The 23787-nt window shown below is 41.0% G+C and overlaps 1 protein-coding gene across 7 annotated transcripts in view; it reads left to right on the top strand.

Moving 5' to 3' along the window:
* The window catches only part of LOC127449268 (histone deacetylase 4-like), a 47141-nt gene that overhangs the window by 8794 nt on the left and 14560 nt on the right, over positions 1–23787 (top strand). For 4 of the 7 annotated variants that reach the window (XR_007898699.1, XM_051712591.1, XM_051712589.1 and 1 more), the window contains exons 3-10: positions 13045–13107; positions 16667–16887; positions 16991–17141; positions 18009–18123; positions 18695–18813; positions 23185–23313; positions 23400–23515; positions 23659–23775. Coding sequence is in view for 6 of the 7 variants with exons in the window: in XM_051712591.1 (XP_051568551.1) it covers positions 13045–13107; positions 16667–16887; positions 16991–17141; positions 18009–18123; positions 18695–18813; positions 23185–23313; positions 23400–23515; positions 23659–23775 (1031 nt within the window). In the remaining variant the exon portion in view is untranslated. The remainder of the gene's footprint in view (positions 1–13044; positions 13108–16666; positions 16888–16990; positions 17142–18008; positions 18124–18694; positions 18814–23184; positions 23314–23399; positions 23516–23658; positions 23776–23787) is intronic. The other 3 variants (XM_051712590.1, XM_051712593.1, XM_051712592.1) reach the window with 3 other exon arrangements.

Raw genomic sequence — 23787 nt, 5'->3', positions numbered from 1 at the left:
GTTTTTTTTTTTTTTTTCATTTATTTGAGTATGACAAGCTTTTTCTCTGTTTATAATTTTTAACGGAAATCTCTCTTGCGTATTGTAATCTCATGAAGATTCAACAGCAATAACTGCTCACAGGTTCAGGACACACAGCGGTATGAGTGATTCACTGAGTTGAATCACATTTAGTTTTTGCTCACAGTGGTTTTAGTTTGACTCTCTCTGACACTTCTGTTTCAAACTTCTAGTCATCAAAATGAGATGCTTGGGATCTTTCAGCTTGTCGTATGATGTTAAATGTCCAGTAAGCTATTTTACACATTTGAGCTTCCACCAGACTAACTGATGAATTAGCCACGCCCCTTCTTTCCAAACCTCCGCCCTCCAGAGACACGCGCTCACTCACACACACACACACACACACACACACACACACACACACACTAGAGAGGGGGAGCATTTTGCCATCTGACCCTGAGTGTTTCACAAGAGACACTACACCGGCACTTATACGAGCAGATACGGGCTGCCCATTGAACGTGCAGAATAATTTGACAGGCAGAGAGTCTTCTGATTGGCTAAACAAACGATCTGACAGACATCTTTTGCCCCGTGATTTACCAAGCCTAGGGCTGTTACAAAGACAGATGTGATATTTCATCACATACAGTATATCTCAGAGATATCTGACAAGTAATGGAGGCATTTTTTGCATGTAATTTAATGAAAAAAAAAATCTCTTACAGCACCTTTAAGTGAAGCTACAAACACACACAAATGTTTGTTGTAGTCAGAGTGAAGTTATAGGTTCACTGGACTTCAGTGATGTAGAGGTCATGCTCTTTTATTTCTCTGTGCCGCTCCGTATCTCACTCCGCGATCCACGTCTCGTGTTTATTTTTATCTCGCCACTCCGTTTCAGATTAAAGGCTGCAGTGGCTTAACTCGCATCTATTTATAGATCTGCATTCTGCACGTGCACTTTACAAACAAGCATGCCGATTGTTTCTGTTCCCCAGACAACACAAACACACACACGGCTGGTCTCTGTCTCGCATCAGTCGTTTCCTCTCAGAAGGTTTTGTGTCACAGTCACACAGCGTCTGAGCTTCATTTGCAGATGACGCACATAAGCGTGCTGAATTTAATTGGAATCAGGACTGGCAAACTGAAGAGCGAGTCATCGGGGTGATCGGGTGCAGCACTTTCTGCCAATACTCAATGTTCTGCCAACTGCTGACAGGTCCAAATACAGTCGCAACGGGAACTGTCTCTGACATCACAATTTTTTACATATCGGCCGTTTGTCTGTGTCCATTTGGACATTCATGTTAAAATCCTGATGATATCACGACTAATTACAGTGATGATGCAGATGTTCCCAAGTTGGCCTAATTGGCAATTTGATAAAAGATATTTTCATGTTTCATAGTGATTCATGTGTCGCTCAGGTGCTGCGTTGTGAAGTAGAGGTTGAATACCAGATTGCCAGTGTTTCACTGTTACGTAAAATTCCACTTGCAGAGAACTCTCATTTAATGTAGTCAATTAAATAACTCTGCATACGCCATGCAGAATCAGAAGTCTTAACGGTTTCACACGAGTTCAACGCATGTTTATAGAGAGAATGAGTGCATCGAAAATCTGCGCAGCTGAGATGATGCAGGTGTGAGTGTCTGCGCATTTACAGGTCACTGGAATGCAGTTTGTGGACAGGAATTTTCCTCCTCCTGTCGTCATGTAAAGAACAAGTGCAACTGAAGTCTTGTGTCAACTAGTGGCAGAACTAATTGACTAATTGCTGCCACCTCTAGTTTGTATTAAAGCACAAAGACTGTAATGTGTGTATGTTACCAGTGAGAGAAAGCTCATCAAACCAGAGAACAGAATAACTCAATAGCTCATTTCCTTTCAAAATCTTTAAATCCTTAAAGTCAAAATAATAATTCTTCATAAACTGCTCTTAGTTTCAGCCTTCTATTTTTTTCTATTTAGTCATCTAATAATAAATAAATACTTTAGCTTTTATTTAAACCAACACTGCTGCTGTATTCCTCATGTGAACATGATGCTCATCAGACCCATTCTGTGTAGATTTTCACTGTGTAGCAAACAGGCTGTTTTGCCCGTTGATGAACTGATGTGTGCGGAGGATTTATTATTTTTAGGACTTTTTATCCGAGGCAGGAAATTCTTGTTAGTAGAAAGCAAAACCGCTCTGAGCAGATGTGATCAGCACTGATGCTCTTTCCATGTCTCCTGAACAGAATTACAGCTGCCATCATCAAATCCACATTCACTGTAATACATACTGTAATTTTTTCAAAGGGTCAGTCTGATTCATCTAGTGTCACAACCATGTGATTTGCGTTTCAAGTGTTTATTGTAATGCAAACTTGCATGTTGTCTATTTATTAAGCATAATCAATGTAAGATCATTCATGTGACAGTTTGTGGAGGAACACCACTGTGTGTATGTATCATGACACTTTTTTCATTAATATCTTTCAGGGAGTGGGAAAATGTTTTGCATACATTCCCATGAAAAAATAACTTGCAGCACCTTTAAAACTACACTATGTACAATATTTTTTTTTATTTTATTTTTATTTTTTTTAGAAATGAACAATTTAATTAATGAGCAAGTACACCAACAATCCGTCTTCCAAACCATGTATTTGCCTTTCCCCGATTCACTACTGTAAAATAATTATTTATATTTTAGAGCTGTCGGGACGGATTTTGCGGGAAATTGCATACTTCTGTCAGTTGTCCGTGTGTGTTTACGTCATGTCCGTAAATAAATAAAAGGAGGTCCGGAGTGACTATAGTGCATGTACACATACAAGGAATTTGTCTTGGTGACAGAAGCTTCCAGTGCACAAACAATACAGCAACAAGACAGAGATAATAATAAAAAAATAGAATAAAAATAAAAAGTGGATAGAAAATAAAGTATATAAAGAAATACACAGTAAGACTATATATATATATATATATATATATATATATAACACACACACACACACACTCTTACGTACAATATACAAATACAAATCTGTTATATACAGAAGCAAGGGAATGTAATGGCAGAAGAAGTATGGTATGTTGGATAAATATAAATAGATTAAGCTGTGTATTGCACATTAATTATAGCTCAATGGGGCAGTTTTAACTGTTCATGAGATGGATAGCCTGAGGGTAAAAACTGTTCCTGTGCCTGATGGTTCTGATGCTCAGAGCTCTGTAGCGTCGGCCAGAATGCAACTGTTCAGCAGCCCTTTTCCTCACTCTGGAAGTGTATAGTTCTTTTTTTTGTTATAAATTTTTTTTTATTGATTCCAACAACAAGAAGAATAGATTTAACAACAGAATTATACATACGGAATCAACTTAAAACCCTGAATTAGCAGAGAGTAATACACTGCCTCATGACCTTTTCCAAAAGCAGTAATCACCACTTCCAGAATATCTGCCACTTTAGGGGGGTGTATGCTACTCCCAAAAATAGTTCAGAGCAGGTGGCGCAGCTGTAAATACCCAAAGAACTGAGATCTAGGAAACCCAAAATGTTGAACCATATTTTCAAAAGATCTCAACACTCTACTCTCATATAGCTCACCGAGTGTATTAACCCCCCTCACAATCCACTCTGACCAGAATGGGGACTTATTAATACATAATTTTGGGTTCAGCCCTATGCTTGAGGCAACATTTAAATAAATATCCCAATTAAACACTCTGGACACTTTTGTCCATACTGAGTGCAAATGCAAAATAACGGGGTATAACTTAACTTCTCCATTTAGTTTGATAGAAAGGCTTTGCAATGGCGAAAGGGGCAAGAACTTCCTGTTCAATACCAAACCAGGGAGGGGCTCTCTCAGGTGGAAGTGACCAATGAGTCAAATGTCTGAGACCGAATGCATAATAATAAAACAAAATCTTGGGTAGGCCTAGCCCACCTTTGTCAATCAGCCTATGCAGCTTACTGAAATGTAATCTGGGACGTTTACCATTCCAAATAAAGGACTTCGCTATGCTATCAAATTGCTTGAAATAAAAGAGGGGGACATCTACAGGGAGAGACTGTAACAGGTAGTTAAATTTTGGAATACAATTCATTTTAATAACATTAACCTTCCCAGTCATTGATAAATGTAATGAAGCCCACCTGCCCACATCGCTCGAACCTTTTTATTAAAGGTTCAAAATTAACTAACTAAATCACACAAATTTGCTGGGAATAAAATCCCCAAATACTTAAATGCCCTGTTTGGGCCACTGGAAGGTGCCCGGCTGAAAAGCTGTTACTGGGCAGTAGGCTGTCAGAGCCAAAGCTTCGGATTTAGACCAATTCACTCCTGCGAATTTAGAAAAGGAATTAAGAATTCTGTGGAGGCAAGGCATAGATCTAGTAGGGTCGGAGAGGAATAATAAAATATCATCTGCGTAATGTAAAAGCTTATGTGCCACACCTCCTGCCACCACCCCTGGAAAATCATCCTCCTTTCTTATTGCGGCTGCTAATGATTTCAGGGCAAGACAGGACAATAATGGGGAAAGAGGGCAATCTTGCTGGGTGCCCCTATCCAGAGTAAAATAATCTGAAATTAATCCATTTGTTTGTACAGCTGCTACCGGGTGTCTATTAAGTAACTTAATCCATACAATTAAAGTGTTCCCGAACCTGTACATTTCCAAAATCCTAAAAAGATAATCCCCTTCTACCATATCAAACGTTTTTTCGGCGTCAAGTGAGATGGCAGTGATCGGAGTCTGATCATTTGACACTGACCACATGATATTGATGAAACGCCTGATGTTATCAGAAGAGCTGCGGCCCCGGATAAACCCCACCTGATCTATACGTATAAGAGATGTCATAACTTAATCGATTAACCAAAATTTGACAATTTTAACGTCTAGCTGGATCAGGGAAATTGGACGATAACTCTTACACTCGCTTGGATCTTTGTCCTTTTTAAAAATCAGATTGATCCGGGCTTGTGTCATGGTTGGCGGAAGCTTTCCATTCTTTAATGATTCCATATAAACTTCTAACAAAAGTGGAGCCAGTTCTGTAGCTCAAGATCTAAAAAATTCAGCGGCAAAACCATATGGCCCCGAAGCCTTGCCTGTAGGCAAGACCTTAATTACCTCATCAAGCTCCCCCAAGGTTATCTCAGAATCAAGAGAATTTTTTTGCTCAGTCATCAGTTTAGGAAGATCTAATGGTTGCACAATGTTCCTAATATCTTCATCAGTAGCAAAGACGTGGAACTATAAAGATCAAGATAGAATTCTTTAAAGGCATTATTAATATCAATGGCTGAGATAAATATTTCACCACCAGCAGATTTCACTGAGGGAATGGTAGAAAAAGACTCTCTCTGTTTTATATATCTAGCCAAAAGCTTCCCTGCTTTGTCCCCCGACTCAAAGTATGACTGTCTTGCCCTGAATAGCCAAAACTCCACCTTCCGCGACAAAATAGTATTATATCTGTATTTCAATCGGGTCAATTCTCTGAGGCCATCAGAGACATTCAGCACTTCAGCTCTTCCTCTGCACTTTTAATATTCCCTTCCAACTCCACGAGTTCCCGTGCTTAGGATTTTTTGGATGAATGAGGCATACTGTATGATCCGACCCCTGAGAACCACCTTAAGTGCCTCACAAACCACGCCCACAGAAGATACTGAGGACCAGTTAGTCTCCATATAAACATTGATTTCAGCCTTTAACATTTGTTGAAATTCAAGATTTTGCAAAAGGGATACATTAAAGCGCCAACTATATAATTTCTTTTTCTCCATATGTGGCAACACCACTAAACTCACAAGGGCATGATCTGAGACCAAGATGTTTCCAATTGAACAATCAACAACAGATCAAATGAGGGACTTGGATATAAAAAAAAATAAAAAATCTATCCTAGAGTAAATTTTATGGACTGATGAAAAAAATGTATAGTCCCTACCAGATGGGTTCAGAAGTCTCCAAATATCTGTAAGACCAAGATTTTTACACATCCTGTGAAGCGTCAATGTTGCTCTAGGGGGATTGCACACTTTTGCTTCACTATGATCAAGGACTGAGTCCATCAGCAGATTAAAGTCTCCTCCCAATATTATATCTTGAGGGGTGCCAACGGCTTGCAACATCCCTTCAGGATCTATAAAAAAGCCCTGATCATCAGCGTTAGGTGCGTAATTATTAGCCAAAATCAACCTTTGCCCCTGAATTTCTGCTTAAACAATAATGACTCTTCCTAATTTATCATTAATCTGTTTGACATTTGAATTGTGGATGTTTACTTATCAATGTAATGACTCCCCTGCTCTTACTTTAGCCAGCACTAAAGAAAAAATGTCCACCCCATATCTTCCCAAATTTTTCAGCTTTCTGCAGGGAAAGATGTGTTTCTTGAAGAAACACAATATCATATTTCTTACGTTTAATAAAAGAAATAACCTTCCTTCTTTTTATGGGGTGCCCCAACCCATTCACAATCCACATGGAGAGAAATAACCCACTCATATTAACATTTGACATTTTGACATATTAGAAAAAATAGATTGTGTAAAATTATAAAGACCACATTCCAACATTAGTGCAACAGTCAAACCCCGAACTACCCCCAGAACCAAACAAACAGAAAAAAGAAAGATGTGCGCATTAACCCGGCGCACGACAGCCCCAAACGGCGTCCATCCCTCTAAACTCAAAGGTCCATGAACACCTATGAGAGTCCCTGCGACAACTTTGCCGTCGGATTGCTCAAGTCCGGTGATTTCTATACAAATTTTGTGAGACCGAATTACACAACAGAAAATAATCTATAAAACAAACTCCAGCCAATAGGCGGAACCAGAACAAAAAGAAACAAAAAAGGTGCCCAGTTTCCTCGGACAGTCCCAAATCAAATCAAATCAAATCACTTTAATTGTCACACAGCCATATACACAAGTGTAATGGTGTGTGAAATTCTTGGGTGCAGTTCCGATCAATATAGCAGTCGTGACAGTGATGAGACATATACCAATTTACAATAACATCAAATTACCACAACACAATTTAAACATCTGTTATACACATAATTACACTCAACAATATACAAATAATAACATACACTGTACAGTATACAATACGCTGTTTTTTTTTTTTTTTACTATATAGATACACATTATTCAATAAAAATTACAAATTAAAATATATATATAAAAAAAAAGAAAAGTGTGTGTGTGTGTGTGTGTGTATATATATATATATATAGAATGTACAGTATTGTACTGTATTGACATTCAGGCTGTCGGATGATAGTCAGTTGTTAAGAGAGAACATAATATAATAATAATAATATAATTTATGACAGTCCGGTGTGAGATATAAGAGTAATAAAGTGCAGTGCTGATGTATTTTGATCGTGGGAGATCAAGAGTTCAGAAGTCTGATTGCTTGGGGGAAGAAGCTATCATGGAGTCGGCTGGTGCGGGTCCTGATGCTGCGATACTGCCTACCTGATGGTAGCAGTGAGAGCAGCCCATGGCTCGGGTGGCTGGAGTCTCTGATGATCCTCCGAGCTTTTTTCACACACCACCTTGTATATATTTCCTGGAGGGAGGGAAGCTCACCTCCGATGATGTGTCTGGCAGTTCGCACCACCCTTTGCAGTGCTTTGCGGTTGTGGGCGGTGCTATTGCCGTACCAGGCGGAGATACAGCCAGTCAGGATGCTCTCCACAGTGCAGGTGTAGAACCGTGTGAGGATGTGGCGGTTCATTCCAAACTTCCTCAGCCGTCTCAGGAAGAAGAGGCGCTGGTGAGCCTTCTTCACAACGAATTCAGTGTGGACGGACCATGTGAGTTCCTCAGTGATGTGGACACCCAGGAACTTGAAGCTGCTGACTCTCTCCACTGGTGTCAGTGATCAGACCTACCACCGTCATGTCATCAGCAAACTTAATGATGGCATTGGAGCTATGTGTTGCCACACAGTCATGTGTGTACAAGGAATACAGTAGTGGGCTAAGAACACAGCCCTGCAGGGCTCCAGTGTTGAGGGTCAGTGATGAGGAGATGTTGCTGCCCATTCTAACCACCTGGCGTCTGCTTGACAAGAAGTCCAGGATCCAGCTGCACAGTGAGCTGTTTAAGCCCAGAGCCCGGAGTTTCTCATCTAGCTTGGAGGGCACTATGGTGTTGAATGCTGAGCTGTAGTCTACAAACAGCATTCTCACATAAGTGTTCTTTTTTTCCAGGTGGGAGAGAGCAGTGTGTATTGTAGATGCAATGGCATCATCAGTGGAGCGGTTGTTGCGGTAAGCAAACTGCAGCGGGTCAAGATTGAGTGGCAATACAGAGCAGATGTAATCTCTGATTAGTCTCTCAAAACATTTGCTGATGATGGGGGTCAGAGCAACAGGATGCCAGTCATTTAAACAAGTTATTTTTGATTGTTTTGGTACAGGCACAATGGTGGATGTTTTAAAGCATGTGGGGACTACAGACAAAGAGAGGGAAAGGTTGAAAATGTCCGTAAAAACACCAGCCAACTGGTTCGCGCACGCTCTGATGACGCGGCCCGGAATGCCATCTGGGCCAGCGGCTTTGCGGATATTCACCCGTCGGAAGGATCGGGTTACATCCGCTACAGAGACGGAGAGTGAACTAACCTCTGTAGCTTCAGCCGCGAGAGCTCTCTCCGCGAGGGCGGTGTTATTTCCCTCGAAACGAGCATAAAAAGTATTTAGCTCATCCGGTAGAGAGGCAGCGGTGTTCATGGCAGAGTTTTTATTCCCTTTAAAGTCCGTGATGATATTAATTCCCTGCCACACGCTTCTAGAGTTGGTGGTGTTAAACTGTCCTTCAATCTTGCGCCTGTACTGGCGTTTTGCTGTTTTGATGCCTGTAAGCGGGCAGAAGCAGAATGGAAGAGTGGTCCGATTTGCCAAATGGTGGGCGGGGGAGGGATTTGTAGCCATCCCGGAACGGAGAGTAGCAATGATCCAAAACCCGGTCCCCTCGTGTGTTGAAACTAATGTGCTGGTGATATTTTGGTGCGACTGATTTTAAACTGGCTTTATTAAAGTCCCCGGTCACAATGAACGCGGCCTCAGGGTGCGCGGTTTCCTGCTCACTTATTCTCCCATACAGTTCCTTGATTGCCCGGTCTGTGTCGGCTTGTGGCGGGATGTACACAGAAGTGATAATGACCGCTGTGGATTCCCTCGGTAGCCAGAATGGTCGACACAGAAGCATAAGAAATTCTAGATCAGGAGAACAGAAAGACCTGATGGAATGTACGTTCCTCTGATCACACCAGGATTTGTTGATCATAAAACATACACCACCTCCTCTAGTTTTACCTGAGAGGTCTTTCGCTCTGTCCGCTCGGTGCACGGAGAACCCCGCGGGTTCAATGGCTGAGTCTGGAATCTCCGCAGACATCCAAGTTTCTGTTAGGCAGATAATGCAGCAGTCTCTCGTCTCTCGTTGGAAAGAGATCCGCGCTTTCAGCTCGCAGAGCTTGTTATCCAGAGACTGAACATTTGCCAGTAGAATAGTGGGTAGCGGGGGTCGATTTGCGCGGCGTCTTACTCTGATGAGAACTCTGGCTCTGTTTCCCCTTTTCCTCCTGCGTTTCCGCGGCCGTGCTGCCCAGACAAAGGGCTCTGCTTGCGTGTTTGTAAACAGCGGGTCGGCATTGAGGAATGTGACGTCCGGTTTTCGGTGTGAGATCGCTGAACCAATGTCCAAAAGTGTTTGTCTGTCGTAGACAATAAGGCAGACAACATCCAAGACAAAAAACATAAGAATTGTGAACAAAACAAACAAAACATTGCTATGTTGTGTCGGAGCTCGCAACGCAGCAGCCATACTCGGCGCCATCTTGAGTCCATCCATCAAGTGAATGTTCAGTGAGTCAGGCCCACTTGGCTGTTACATGAGTGGAAAAAATGCCCTAATCACTCTAAAGTTTTGCAAGAAATATTCCACAGAACAAACTCCAACCAATAGGAGGCATAAGCACAAAGAATGTGCAGATTCATCCACAAACTGTCCCGAAGGAGTGTTACTCCACAAAACAAACTCCAGCTGCTAGGCGAAACCAGCACAAAAAAAAATAAACAATGCGCTCACTTTCCTTGGACAGTCAAGAGAATGTTCAGTGAGTCAGGTCCACTCGGCTGCATAAACAGTATCACAAAATGACTTACTCCGTCATTGACTTTATGTAGGACATGGCTTGCTATGGGCATGTAAATATTTTGTGGTCATCCTTAGTATCTATTCTCAATTTGGCCTGGAACATCAGTGCAAAAGCGACCTTCCGTTGATGTAAAAGTTTCTTGCATTCCTTGAATCGATCATGTTTCTCTCTTGTCGAATTCGCAAAGTCTGGGAACAAGAAAATGCTGTGGTTCTTCCAAGAAAGCCTTCCTTTACTCCTCACCTCACGTAACACACAATCTTTATCGGATGATCTCAGAAATTTGGCCAGAATTGATTGGGGCCTGTCTCCCTCAGCGGATCTCTGAGCCGGGACCCTGTGAGCTCGCTTGATTTCCAGCTTATGTCCTGTTATGCCGAGCAGACTCGGGAAGAGCTCGTCTAGGAATTTCACCATATCTCGACCTTCTTCGTTCTCAGGAATTCCAACAATTTGGACATTGTTTTGCCGGCTACGATTCTCTAAATCTTCCAACTTTTCCCAAATGCGTTGCAAGTCCGTTTTGGTCGCTAGTGGGTTAGCAGCTAATTCCCTCTCCGATGAATCCAGATAGTCAATCCGTTTCTCAACATCCGCCATTCTCGTAACCATCTCAGTGAAATTCGTCTCCATGGCAGTGATCGATCGACGTATTATAGCAAGATCCTCCAAGTCAGCAACGACCTTCGCCAGCATTGCCGACATGCTCGACAGTTGACGCTAAATCTCTCCCGCTGCACCGTCCAATTTGAGTCCCTGGTCTGCGGCCCTGTCAGGGGTGTCCGCTTGAGCACGTAAGTGTCTTTTAATGTCTTTTAATGTCTTTTAATTGTGTTCATAGAACAGTTATGTATCAGGGTGTATCGAATCTGACCGGTTTATGAAACAAAAAGTTTTAAAACTAGCAAAGTGTGCAGAGCTCGCCGTTCACACGTCCAACCCTCGCATGGTGCCACGTGACTCTCGGAAGTGTACTTTTTTTTTTTTCTCCCAATTTGGAATGCCCAATTCCCAATGCGCTCTAAGTCCTCGTGGTTGCGTAGTGATTCGCCTCAGTCCGGGTGGTGGAGGACGAATCCCAGTTGTCTCCGCATCTGAGACCGTCAACCCGCGCATCTTATCACGTGGCTTGTTGAGCACGTTGCCTCACGCTCAACTCACCACGCACCCCACCGAGAACGAACCACATTATAGCGATCATGAGGAGGTTACCCCATGTGACTCTACCCTCCCTAGCAACTGGGCCAATTTGGTTGCTTAGGAGACCTGGCTGGAGTCACTCAGCATGCCCTAGGATTCGAACTAGCGAACTCCAGGGGTGGTAGCCAGCGTATTTTTACCACTGAGCTACCCAGGCCCCCGGAAGTGTACAGTTCTTGAAGGGAGGGCACTGGGCAACCAATAATCCTCTCAGCATTCCGAACTGTCCTTTGAAGTCTTCTGATGTCCGATTTCGTAGCTGAACCAAACCAGACAGTTATTGAAGTGCACAGGACAGACTCAATGGCTGCTAAGTAGAACTGTGTCAGCAGCTCCTGTGGCAGGTTGAACTTCCTCAACTGGTGAAGGAAGTACAACCTCTGCTGGGCCCTTTTCACAATGGAGTCAATGTGGGTCTCCCACTTCAGGTCCTGTGAGATGGTAGTGCCCAGGAACCTGAATGACTCCACTGCTGCCACAGTGCTGTTTAGAATGGTGAGGGGGGTCAGTGTTGGGGTGTTCCTCCTAAAGTCCACTATCATCTCCACTGTTTTGAGTGTGTTGAGCTCCAGGTTGCTATGACTGCATCAGTGAGCTGGCCGTTCAACCTCCCTTCTGTATGCAGACTCATCATCATCTTGGATGAGACCGATGACAGTAGTGTCATCTGCAAACTTCAGGAGAACCAGATCATATGAGTTCTCTGTTCGGTAATCAGATGAAACTGGACGCGCTGCATGGTTTACGTTGTAGATTAAGTAGGTGGCAGCACTGCCACTGAAATGCGCTGCTGGAAACACTCAGTATTTTAAGACAGTGTTTCGTCTGCATTGGTGGAAAACTGCATGAGCAAGAACCGTTAATGGAACCGAAAGTCGTGAAAACCATTTACACTGAAATGGAAAAATTGAACCGTTTCTGAACAATAACCATTTCTTAGTTCCTAACACTAGTGTTGCATATGTTATTGAAATACTAACTCTCTCTGCAGTTATTTATTGTCGTTTCATGTGTTATTATGATACATACTCCTGTTGTGGCTGAAGTAAAAGTCTTTTCATGTTCTCTGTAATGATCATGTGCTGTTGCAGCTCATCACTGACATTGTTAAAATGCGTTCGACTCTGTTGCACTCGCTGCATCTCTGCGCTCTTCATTCTGTTTGTGTGATTCTCTGAAAGTCTTTTCTTTCCAAAGGGCACAAACACGTTCAGAGTTTCTCTAGTTTTCCAGCAGACATTTACTGTTGGTTCAGAGTAATTTTGTCATCAACCATTATGAGTTTAAACAGATGTTATTTCTACAGTTTAATGATAGCACATGAAATGTGTACAGAATTGAACACCTATTTTACAAAATATTCACTCAAAATGTAAAAAATAAATAAATAATTGAAAACAGAAGATGTACATTATCTGTTATCAAGCCCGTCAGTTGATTTTGGAACGGACACGAGCACAAATAGCTTCTGTCCATCTGCCAATCAGACACAGATTTCAGTCGATGCTGGTAACCTCAGAATGGCAAGATATCAGCTGATTGATCAGCCTGTGATTGTCTGTTCTCTCAGCTTTTGATGACGTTTATTGATCTCTCTCTCTCTCTCTCTCTCTCTCTCTCTCTCTCTCTCTCTCTCTCTCTCAGAGTCTCAGATGGATGAGTCGGTGGAGATGTTGAAGCCATCAACGTTTGATCACATTCCTGCAGGTAACACACCTGATGTCTGAGTGTTTCATGATGTTTCACGAGCAGGATGCGCTGCAGCTTCCTCTAATGCAGAGATTAAACCGCAGCAGTCTTGATGTTTTCATTTCATACCAGCACAACACATTTATTTAGCACACTGGATGATACGAGACCGACAGAGAGACATATGTATGTTTTGCTGTTTTATTTGTTTGCAGCTCAGCTGTCAATGCTACGGCTATATGAATGTACAAATAACTGTTTTGCCTCATTTCAAATCAGCAGCAAGATGATTATTGTAACACTTAAGTGCTTCATTTAAACCAGGATAATACATTTTTCCATTTTCCGATTGACACTTTCCACACTCTTATTACACTCTCTGTGTAAACACCTGACGCTCACACACTTTATATGACTAGTATCACACACACACAGACAGCTCAAATCCACGGAGAAGAACCGAGAAATACATTCAGCGTTGAGACATTCTGTTTGACAGACATTTTATGAAGCTTGTGTGATATAATGTGATTGTTTTGGGCTGAAACAGTCAAACAGTTGTACAACGCAACTGACAACATTCTGGAAAACCAAAAAGTTTTCTGCTGCACTGCAGAGGTTTCTGGAATAAATAATTTCTATTATTTGTGTTTTTATTCAATTCTAGTTCAAATTAACTTCCAGATTGAGCCAACGTAAAGGGGTCATTGTGATTTATATACAGACTTCAGATCAGTGTGGCATGTCATATGAAATACACGATTATATAATATTTTAGATGCCAATGCTGCTGTTGTTTCAATTAGCCATGCATTATGAATATCACTCTGGCAGAAGGATAACAGCCGGCCAATAAATAACAGCAGTGAATGATCAATAAAACATTGCTCACTATGTCTTCAGGGAGATACTTTAAGAAATAAAGGGAGTGCAGATATTAATGATAACTATGATATTTTCATGTGTTTGTAAAAATTTATTTAAGCTATAAATTAGAACGGTGAGAATGTTGTTTTCCAGATGTGTGTAATCTGTAGGGAAGAGTTTGTTTCTCTCTGGTGTGTGTTTGTATTGCTGATCTGAGTTTTCGGGAGTTTTGAGTTTCTCAAAGCTTCGCTCTCTGATCCGTCTGAAATCTCTTGGCAGCACATTTGTCTACCTGCGCCAAACCCATGATTGCATGTGTCAGGTGCCTCTGAATGCAGGAGAGAGATTACATAACAAGAACTCATTAACATGCTGCTTATACATACTTTAAAGCAGCTGCAGAAGAAACCAGCGAGTTTTATATCAGCCGTTCTTGAAATGAAACAATCGTTCATTATTGCGATAATATCTGACGTCAGCAGATGCAGATAGTCATTTACCTCACATACTGTTGCACAGTGCTGCACGTGAGCTGCGACTGTTAGACACCACGCTGCGCTTTCTGCAGGTCATGAGTGACGGTTCCTCTGAGCCAATCACTGCTCGGAACCCTTGAATGATAAGTTTGAGAGTGTTATGTCAGGAATTTGACGTTTCACAGCAAACATTCAGAGGGGAGCGCCTATGAACTCAAACATATCACAGTTATATGTTGAATGGAGGTTGCCATGGTTACATGTGTGTTTGAGCCCATTGCTCTCAGTATGTGTGTCTATAGTGCTCCATAATATGTCAAAATATTGTCCGTGGTTCAGTCAATGAGAGTCTGTGCTCTCTTGTTATTTATTGATTAGTAATAGTGATTGACAGCAGTTGGCTGACATTTGTATTTAGATAACAATTAAACCGATTCACTTTAGATTGCATGGCTTTCATATGTTAGCACGGACACTCTTGAACTCGTTAAAGACCAAACTCACTACCGAATTTTTGCAGAGGTTTCATTGTGCATGCAGGAAGTCCTGCCTGAAGAGCTTTGCAGTAGTCCAGTCTTGATATAACAAGAGCCCGGACCAAGAGTTGTGTAGTACGTGCCGATCTGGAAGATCTGATTTTCCAAATGTTGTTCAAAGCAAATTTGCATTATCAATTTTTTGTATTGTGGATATACTAATGATAAACTATGTGATTAATAAAATAAAAAAACAAGCTTTTCTGTATGTTTGACACTCACAGTTCATGCAGCCGCATTAATAACTCACAGTAAATCACATGACATTAACTTCCAGCTGATCGGTTTACTAAGATATAACACAGTGACAAAATACAACATTAGTCCTCAGAGGTTAGCGATTTCTAAATCTGGGGGACATTTGAGAACATCCTCAATTGGAAAAAATATTCATAAATTATTAAATTCAAAAAATGTCTATAATATCTGTGTGTGTGTGTAAACATTTGCTCTATGATGTCATCAGAGAGAAAGAGAGAGAAAGTGATCGAGTTAGACTGTTAGTTACAGACAGACAGCAGTAAGAGCAACACACACACACACACTCGTCTGGTGTTTCAGTGTTTGTGGTGAGCTCAACTTTATTCTGAGTTTGACATGTTTAACTTTTTATTCTGTTATGATCTGTGTAATAGACACTTGCATGTGTTAAATGATCAGCACTGACTCTTTGTTATAAACAACTATTGCAGTGAAACTGTTGTGTGATATTTTTGTCTTGTCTTTATTATGTGGTGTTGTTAGGGCTGGTAGTAATACAGTTTTCAATTGGATTTGATTCAGTTCCGATTCACAAGCTCTTTATTTGATTTCAATTCAGTTTGATTATATTGTAAATCATTTGGGTATATTTCAGTTATAATGTCCATTTTGTTTCCATATGACACAAATTCTCTCCGCTAATTATGGTAATTCTACAGGGAACCTTCTAACTTTGTACATTATGGAAAATATGAATTTTAAATATGAACAACAGTGGCATGTGGTTTCATTTGTTATGTTCTGATTAATTGTTTATTAAGTTGTGTGAGTTTGTTCAGCTGAATGCTCAATAAAGATATTTTCACACAGCCACTGAAAATAGGCAGAATAAAAGATCAATCTTGGGATTTGAAGAATTGATGTAAGGATTGGAAAATTGATCACCGCTCTGACACGTGTGTGTGTGTGTGTTCTGTGTTCTCCCATCTGGCTGTTTTAGTCACCCATTTATTTCTGAGTGAGTAGGTGTGTATGTTTTGCACTCTGGATGTTTTATGGTCTCACCCTTTAATTTCTAAGTGTGTTTTATTCTGCATTGTGGCTGATTTATTGATTGTGTTTGATAGATTAAAAGAAACTGCTCTGCGTTATGATCTTTCCGATTAATTTTCAATGGTTGGTCAGTTTTGACCGCGTGTGTGTTTATTTACTAAATGTTTTCAAAATTGTGCTATATCATCTGACAACCTCAATTTGGGGACGTCCTCAATTGGAAAAATAATTAATAAAGTACAAGTTGTTTTTATTATAATCATGCAAAAAGTTTTCTTTAAGTCATTGGGTTTGTTTATAGTCATCATTAAAAAAATTCTATGGTATGTTCTCATGTAGATAGCTCCATTAACGTGTGTGTGTGTGTGTGTGTGTGTATATACATGTGTGTGTTTTGTCTGAGGGTTGTTTGTGTCCTCTGATGTGTGAATCTCGTTTGTGTAGTTGAGTTGAGTTCAGCGCTGCCTGTGCGAGTTCCTCCTGCGGCGATCCCAATGGACCTGCGTGTGGATGCGTCGCCGGACTCAACTCGCCACGAGCAGCAGGAACTGATGACGCTCAAACACAAGCAGCAGGTGCAGCGGCAGATCCTCATCACAGAGTTTCAGAGACAACAAGAGCAGCTGTCACGACAACACGAGGCCCAGCTACAGGAGCACATGAAGGTCAAAAGCACACACAAACTCATCAGAGTGAAATGAAACACATGGCATTTAACCTCCAGAGCTGTCCGCAGCTGTTGATTTGTGTGAATGTTTGTGTGTTCAGCATCAGCAGGATCTTCTGGCCCTCAAACATCAGCATGAGCTTCTGGAGCACCAGAGGAAGATGGAGCAGCAGCGTCTGGAGCAAGAGATGGAGAAACACCAGCGAGAGCAGAAGCTTCAGTTGCTCAAGAACAAAGAGCGTGGTCAGGAGAGTGAGTGTGTCTTCATCACCACAGTTCATCGAATTCATTCACAATCTGGATGTCATGATAACTTCACCTTCAGATAGAAGTGACAAACTTAATATCAGGCCCAACAGAATCATATAATTCCATTTAATAATAGAATAATAACACTTATTTGGAATATGTGCAAACCATTTCCAGCTCTATTTTGTGTTAGGGTATTTTGTGTTGTAGTTTTGTCGCGGGTCATTTCTGTATTTTACAGTAGCGATCAGCGATCTCAATGAACATCAGGGTGTTTATTGAGGTAAACACGGTTGGTATCTTCAGTGGTTCTGCTGTAAATTGAGGGTGGCAGTGTCTCTCTCGACCTTCACTGACAGAGAGAGAGAGTTCACTGGTTTCAGAGCAAGCTGCTTTTCCATACTTTTATATATTTGTTAAAAAAAGTGTCATTCTGGACTGCGACACCCAAAAACACAAATGAACTTTATTCTTTTGAATTGAATCATTTTGTGATAAATTCCCATCAGTGTTTGTGTGTTACAAACAAAAGATGCAGTTCTGATTTAATCACAGTCTCCCATTAAACAGCCTGCTCAAAGCACATTTAATGCAACACAAAAACACAAAGTATACAATATTTGCAGTATTTTCATCAAAACTGTTCACACCAAATTTTCATCATTCTCTTTCAGATAACTGAATCTGAACAATCCGATCGGACATCTGAACAATTAAAACATTCTTCCGAGCAGTACAATATTTTATACTTTGTGTGAAGGAATTCATAAAACTGTATTGTTTGGTTTTTAAATCTTGTCACGCATTTTTTCATGGCTAAATGTCAGTTTGTTTTGATGAAGTGTGTGTGTGTGTGTTTGCTGTGAACAGGTGCCGTGGCCAGTACAGAAGTGAAGATGCGACTGCAGGAGTTTGTTCTGAATAAAAAGAAAGCTCTCGCTCAGCGCAGTCTCAATCACTGCATCGCCAGCAACCCGCGCTACTGGTACGACACCGAAGCATCACGTGCTTCTCCGCTTCAGTTTGTATCTGTTTCTATAATTAATTGTGCTCAGATCATTCAGAGCCTCTTCAGAGTTTGTGTTGATGGAAATGTGACATTTATTTTTTGAGTGTTTAAGCTATGTTCATTCATTCTTAAAGCTCAAAGTTATCCGTCACACATCATAATGCAGCAGTTTAAACACACACTGATTAAAACATTTCCTGTGTAAATTTGACACTGACTGCAGCTTTATCCACAAACATATCAGTCAGAATATCAAACAGTTAACCAGATCAGTTTATCAGTCCTGACCGGAGATGGGCGACCTCACGTAACTCAGATTAACACAGACTAATGTTTTACACATTTAACAGTACTGGTTACTCTCAAACTCACACTATTGGTTGAGTGAATGTTGCGGTGTCATGATGCTCAGATCAGTGTTTTCTCACTAGTCAACAGTTGGCATACACAACTCCAGCAAAAAATCTGTTTTTATTATGAATATTACTGTGATTCAGTCTGCTGAAGTGAGTTAATTGTGTTTTTGATCATCTCTCTCTCTGCTCAGGAAAACTCAGCACAGTTCTTTAGATCAGAGTCCTCCTCCTCAGACGGCCATCAGTACATACAGTCAGACTGCCTTGGGCGTCTACGAATCTAAAGATGACTTTCCTCTTCGCAAAACAGGTACTGCACGCATTAAAACACTCGTATTCTTGAATATATTTGACCATGATACAGAGAAGAGAAGCCTGTGACGCACAAATAATCTTGAGAATAATTAGATTCTGCTGCTGCTCACCAGTGCATGTTGTGTTTGGATGCTGCTCATCAGTATTGGGATGTTGGTGTGCTGCTGGTTGAGCAGCATTTACTGGTGAAAATCAAAGCTAACTAGACAAGCCCCAAACCGACATGAACCAACCTGAACCAACATGGAAGTGTCATGGTCTTTTCTGTAGATGTTTCGTCAGACCTTTTTCAAAGTGAAAGAAATAACTTGTTCATGTTGTAAGTGTTAACGTTAACTAGCTGTTCAGAACTAACCCTTAACTAACTCTTCAGAAGGCTGTTTAAGCGGTTACCGGACAGCTGTACAGCTCAGTGCCACTGGTACAATATAATTATTCACCTAGTGGTGAAGCGGGTAAGATGCTGTTGATTCAAGTGCTGGAAATACGCCACCGTTTACTCTGGCTACCACCACTGCGTGCGTGGGTGCGTGTGTGTGTGTGTGTGTGTGTGTGTGTGTGTGTGTAACTGGAGCATTGGTCGAGTCCATTGAAGCACTTTGACTAGACAAGTGTTGTCCTGCCTCATGTTGTGTAAATCATCTTGTTTTGATTCCATCATGATGGTTCGTCGCTGCAGGTCGTTCATGACTCAACGATGACTTCAGTTTAACTCGTGTGTTTCTCGAAGCGATGGATAAATTCTGCAGGGAAGCACAGGTGGAATATGAGTGTCACCGATTTCAGCTGAATATTCAAGAGTTTTTGATGGCGGTTAAAGCGTATGTGTTGCAAACAGATGCATGTCAGGTGTCGCAGACAGATTAGAGGAAACTGCGATGTTGGTGTACAGTAAATAATCTTATGGTTCTCTCAGCACTGTCTCTCCTCAGTAACACGATTCATTCTCAAAGCTTCTTCCAGCTACCACAAGTTTGTGGAATTTGTTTATATTAATGGCAATCCATTAGTTAGGAGCCTCCTTTATTTCACAGCCCGTGTGCACCATACCAGTGTCGCCTCCAGTAACAGCCAAATAAATCAACAGCGCTTTTCTTCGTGTGTAGATGAACGGTTAGATTCTGAGCCAATAAAAAATCTCACACAGAGGAAAATCTACTGCAGAGCGGGTTCACAGCAATGTCTGTCACATGCAATTAATGCAGACTGATGGTCACCTTTTAATATGAAAAGTGCAAAGTGTAATAAAGCGGTCTTGCATTGTTCTCATTAAACTTTCCTCCTCATTTATTATTTGCTCTTTTTATCTTTGATACAGTACATTTTCATTTTTTTCAGTGATTATGACCCTAACCCACTTTATAACAGCTCAGTATACTGTACACACATGATGTGTAAGGTGACATCGTGTAATTCACTGCTGACATCATCACAGCGCACATGCAGCAGCAGTGTGCCTATGAATACAGACATCATGTGATCTGTGGATTCCTCACATCAGTTTTCTTCATTAAAGGAATAGTTCACCCAAAAATTATAATTCTCTCATTATTTACTCACCTTTGTACTGTCTCAAACTCAAATGACCTTTCTTCTACTGAACACATATTTTGATGGAGATATGAAGTGAAAATTTCCATACAATGTAAGTCAATGGGGTCCCAACTTTCAAGCTCAAAAGCACATAAAGGTATCATAAATGTAATCCATTTGACTCCAGTGGTTTAATCCATGTCTTTTAACCCTCTTATGGGATTCGTGAATGAGCCCTAACTTTGGTCCTCACAGTCATTTTTGACCGGAAATGATATGATAATGATTTTAATGATAATGATACCATTTCTTCTTCCCTGAATTAATAACAATAAAATTATGCACTCCTTTTGTTATTTTATGCTATTTTTTTATCTTTTTTATACACCATATGGCCAAAAGTTTGTGGACACCATATGTGCTTGATGAAACCATAGGCATCAATTTCCCCCTTTGGTGCAATAACAGCTTCCACTCTTTTGGGAAGGCTTTCCACTATACTGTATGTAGTAACATGGCTGCAGGGATTTGCTCTCATTCAGACACAAGACTATCAGTGAGGTCCGGCACTGATCTTGGGCGATGGGGCCTGACTTACAGTTGCTGTTCCAGTTCACCTCAAAAGTGATCAGTGGGGTTCAGGTCTGGGCTTTGTGCAGGCCAGTCAATTTCTTCCACATCAGACACAGTAAACCATTTCTTTATGGACTTTCCTTTGTGCACAGGGGCATTTTCATGCTGGAATAAAAAAGGGCTCTCCTCAAACTGTTGTCATAAAATTGGAAGCACCGAAAGCCCTAGAATACCATTGTTTGGAGTAGAATTATGATTAATCTTCACTGGTATTAACGGAGTAACCAAACTCTTTAATTAGAAGGGGGTGTCCACATATTTTTGGCCATATAGTGTATTTAAATGTCTCAATTTAACCATTAATTTGCATATGCAATTTTTATTTATGAAACTTTAGTACAGTAAAAACCTACACTTCTATAAATTGAAACATGAAGAAAATCTGAAAATGTGACATATTGGAGGCAGATTGCTGCTATCTGGTGAACAAAATATAAATTAGTTATCGAAAATCATGGCGTGATGATAATAATAGCCAGTAAATGGTTACAGGGTCTCCTGAACAGTAAAGCATTTCACCATGGTGCTGCTACAGAATGATCTGTGAGCAAGGCTCGACGAGGCCACATTTATAACTTGGATCTTTGGGAAAATGTCTTTGTTTCTATAACAGAAAGATGCAGTGTTTTGTCTGGAAGGTGAGGCACCTGCACCTAAGTGTAAACATTCCCACATTGGAAAATGTATACTTTCATACATTTGGGGTCACTCAGAATTTGTTCTTTGTTGTGTGTGTGTGTGCACGAGTGTGTGTGTTTTGTGTTCTCCCATCTGGCTGTGTGTGTGTGTGTGTGTGTGTGTGTGTGTGTGTGAGTAGTGCATTGTGGTTGTGTTATTGTCTTACCCCCTCATTTCTGAGTGTGTGTGTTTAGCATTATGGCTGATTTATTGGTTTTATTTCATCAAATTAAAAAAAATGCTCTGTGTTATAGTCTCACCAGTTTTTGTGTGAGTGAGTAGGTGTGTATGTTTTGCACTCTGGATGTTTTATGGTCTCACCCTTTAATTTCTGAGTGTGTTTTATTCTGCATTGTGGCTGATTTATTGATTGTGTTTGATAGATTAAAAAAAAATTGCTCTGTGTAATGGTCTTTCCGATTAATTTTCAATGGTTGTTCAGTTTTGACCGCGAAGATAGGTGTTGCTTTTTTAACGCCTACTTAGTTATCGAATCATGCCCACATTTTTTTTATTTTTTATGTTCAGATGGTAAGTGGAGGAAAAGTCACCAAGTCTTGTACCACTCAGATAAAGGAAACCATTTTTATTAAATAAAAAATGACCATAGAAGGGTTAAAACTGTAAGATCACACCAAACAGACCAAAATGTAACTCCTTTTTCACTATAAATATTGACATTTAAAGTCTGTAGGCAGGATCATGATTTCAAGCTTGATTACACTTCCTTGCACTTGATGCATGTGCAGAGAGCGGTACACACTTCAGAAGACATGGATTAAACTACTGGAGTCTTATAGATTAACTTTATATGGTGCCTTTATGGCCTTTTGACTTGCATTGTATGGACCAACCCATCATATTGCCATCAAAATATCTACTTTTGTGTTCCGCAGAAGAATACAAGTTTGAGAGTGCGCATGAGGGTGAGTAAATGATGAGAGAATCATGATTTTTACATGAACTGTTCTTTTGATCTTTCATTGATGTTTAATGATCACTTGTCTTTATAGATGATCGTCACTGTCTGTGTGACAGTTGAGCATCTAATGAGACTTTAATGAGACTCTACTGCTCAATATCAACTGATCTTCACAAGAGACAGAATGAGTTGTGCCCATTTAACTGACAGTTCTTGAGAAATGACACCATATGTGAATCATATGCATTATGGAGTGTCTGAAATATTTACATTCAAAGCTCTTATTATAAAGAGGCTGTTCACCCTTATTGTCAAGCTGCTCTTCAGGGTTATATTTTCAATTGTTCCTCATGTTACTAGCATCAACAGTCGAGAGCTCTAGTATTACTTGCATCATCAGTTTTGCGGGCTGCTGTAGATGTCTCAGAGCGTTACCCGCACTGATTGACCTAACCCTAAGTGATTGACCTAACCCTAACCTAACCGTGTCCTGAGTGAATCATGCCAGATGACTCCCTTGATGGTTTCTATGTAAAACAATGCAGCACTGTAATAAATGTCAAATGTGAAGCGCTCTCTGCTGTCATTCTTCCATTACAGCATCGGAGCCGAATCTAAAGCTGCGTTCTCGCCTAAAGCAGAAAGTGACGGAGCGGCGGAGCAGCCCATTACTGCGACGGAAAGACAGCCCCATCAACATGGTGAAGAAGCGCTCGCTGGACATGGCAGGTGCTTTTAGAAACGCACGCATCACTCCTGGACACCTGAATATTTTCATGCAGTATACTCACTCTTCCTCTTATTCTGACTGTCAGTAGATTCGGCGTGCAGCAGTGCACCTGGTTCAGGGCCCAGTTCCCCTAACAACAGTTCACACGGCAACCTGTGCGAGAACGGCGTCAGTGTGACTATCTCCACATCATCGAACGAGGTAACGCTGACGAACATGGTGAATGAGTGTCATGTTTGGAGAGTGTCGTAAAGAGTAACGAAAGAGAACAGTTGTTTTATAAACTCCTGATGATTGTGTGTGGTGTGTGTGTGTATGTGTGTGTGTGCGTGCGCGCACTCTAGTCGTCTCTAGCTCAACGGTTAGCTGGTCATGATGTTTCAGTCAGTCAACTATCTCTGTATACGTCTCCTTCACTACCCAACATTACACTGGGTCTGCCCGCCTCTGCGGCCAACAATGTGAGTGTCCAA

The sequence above is a fragment of the Myxocyprinus asiaticus genome, chromosome 12, assembly GCF_019703515.2.
Source record: "Myxocyprinus asiaticus isolate MX2 ecotype Aquarium Trade chromosome 12, UBuf_Myxa_2, whole genome shotgun sequence".
In the NCBI taxonomy this organism is placed as follows: Eukaryota; Metazoa; Chordata; class Actinopteri; order Cypriniformes; family Catostomidae; genus Myxocyprinus; species Myxocyprinus asiaticus.
This window is presented reverse-complemented; position numbering and strand designations above follow the sequence as displayed.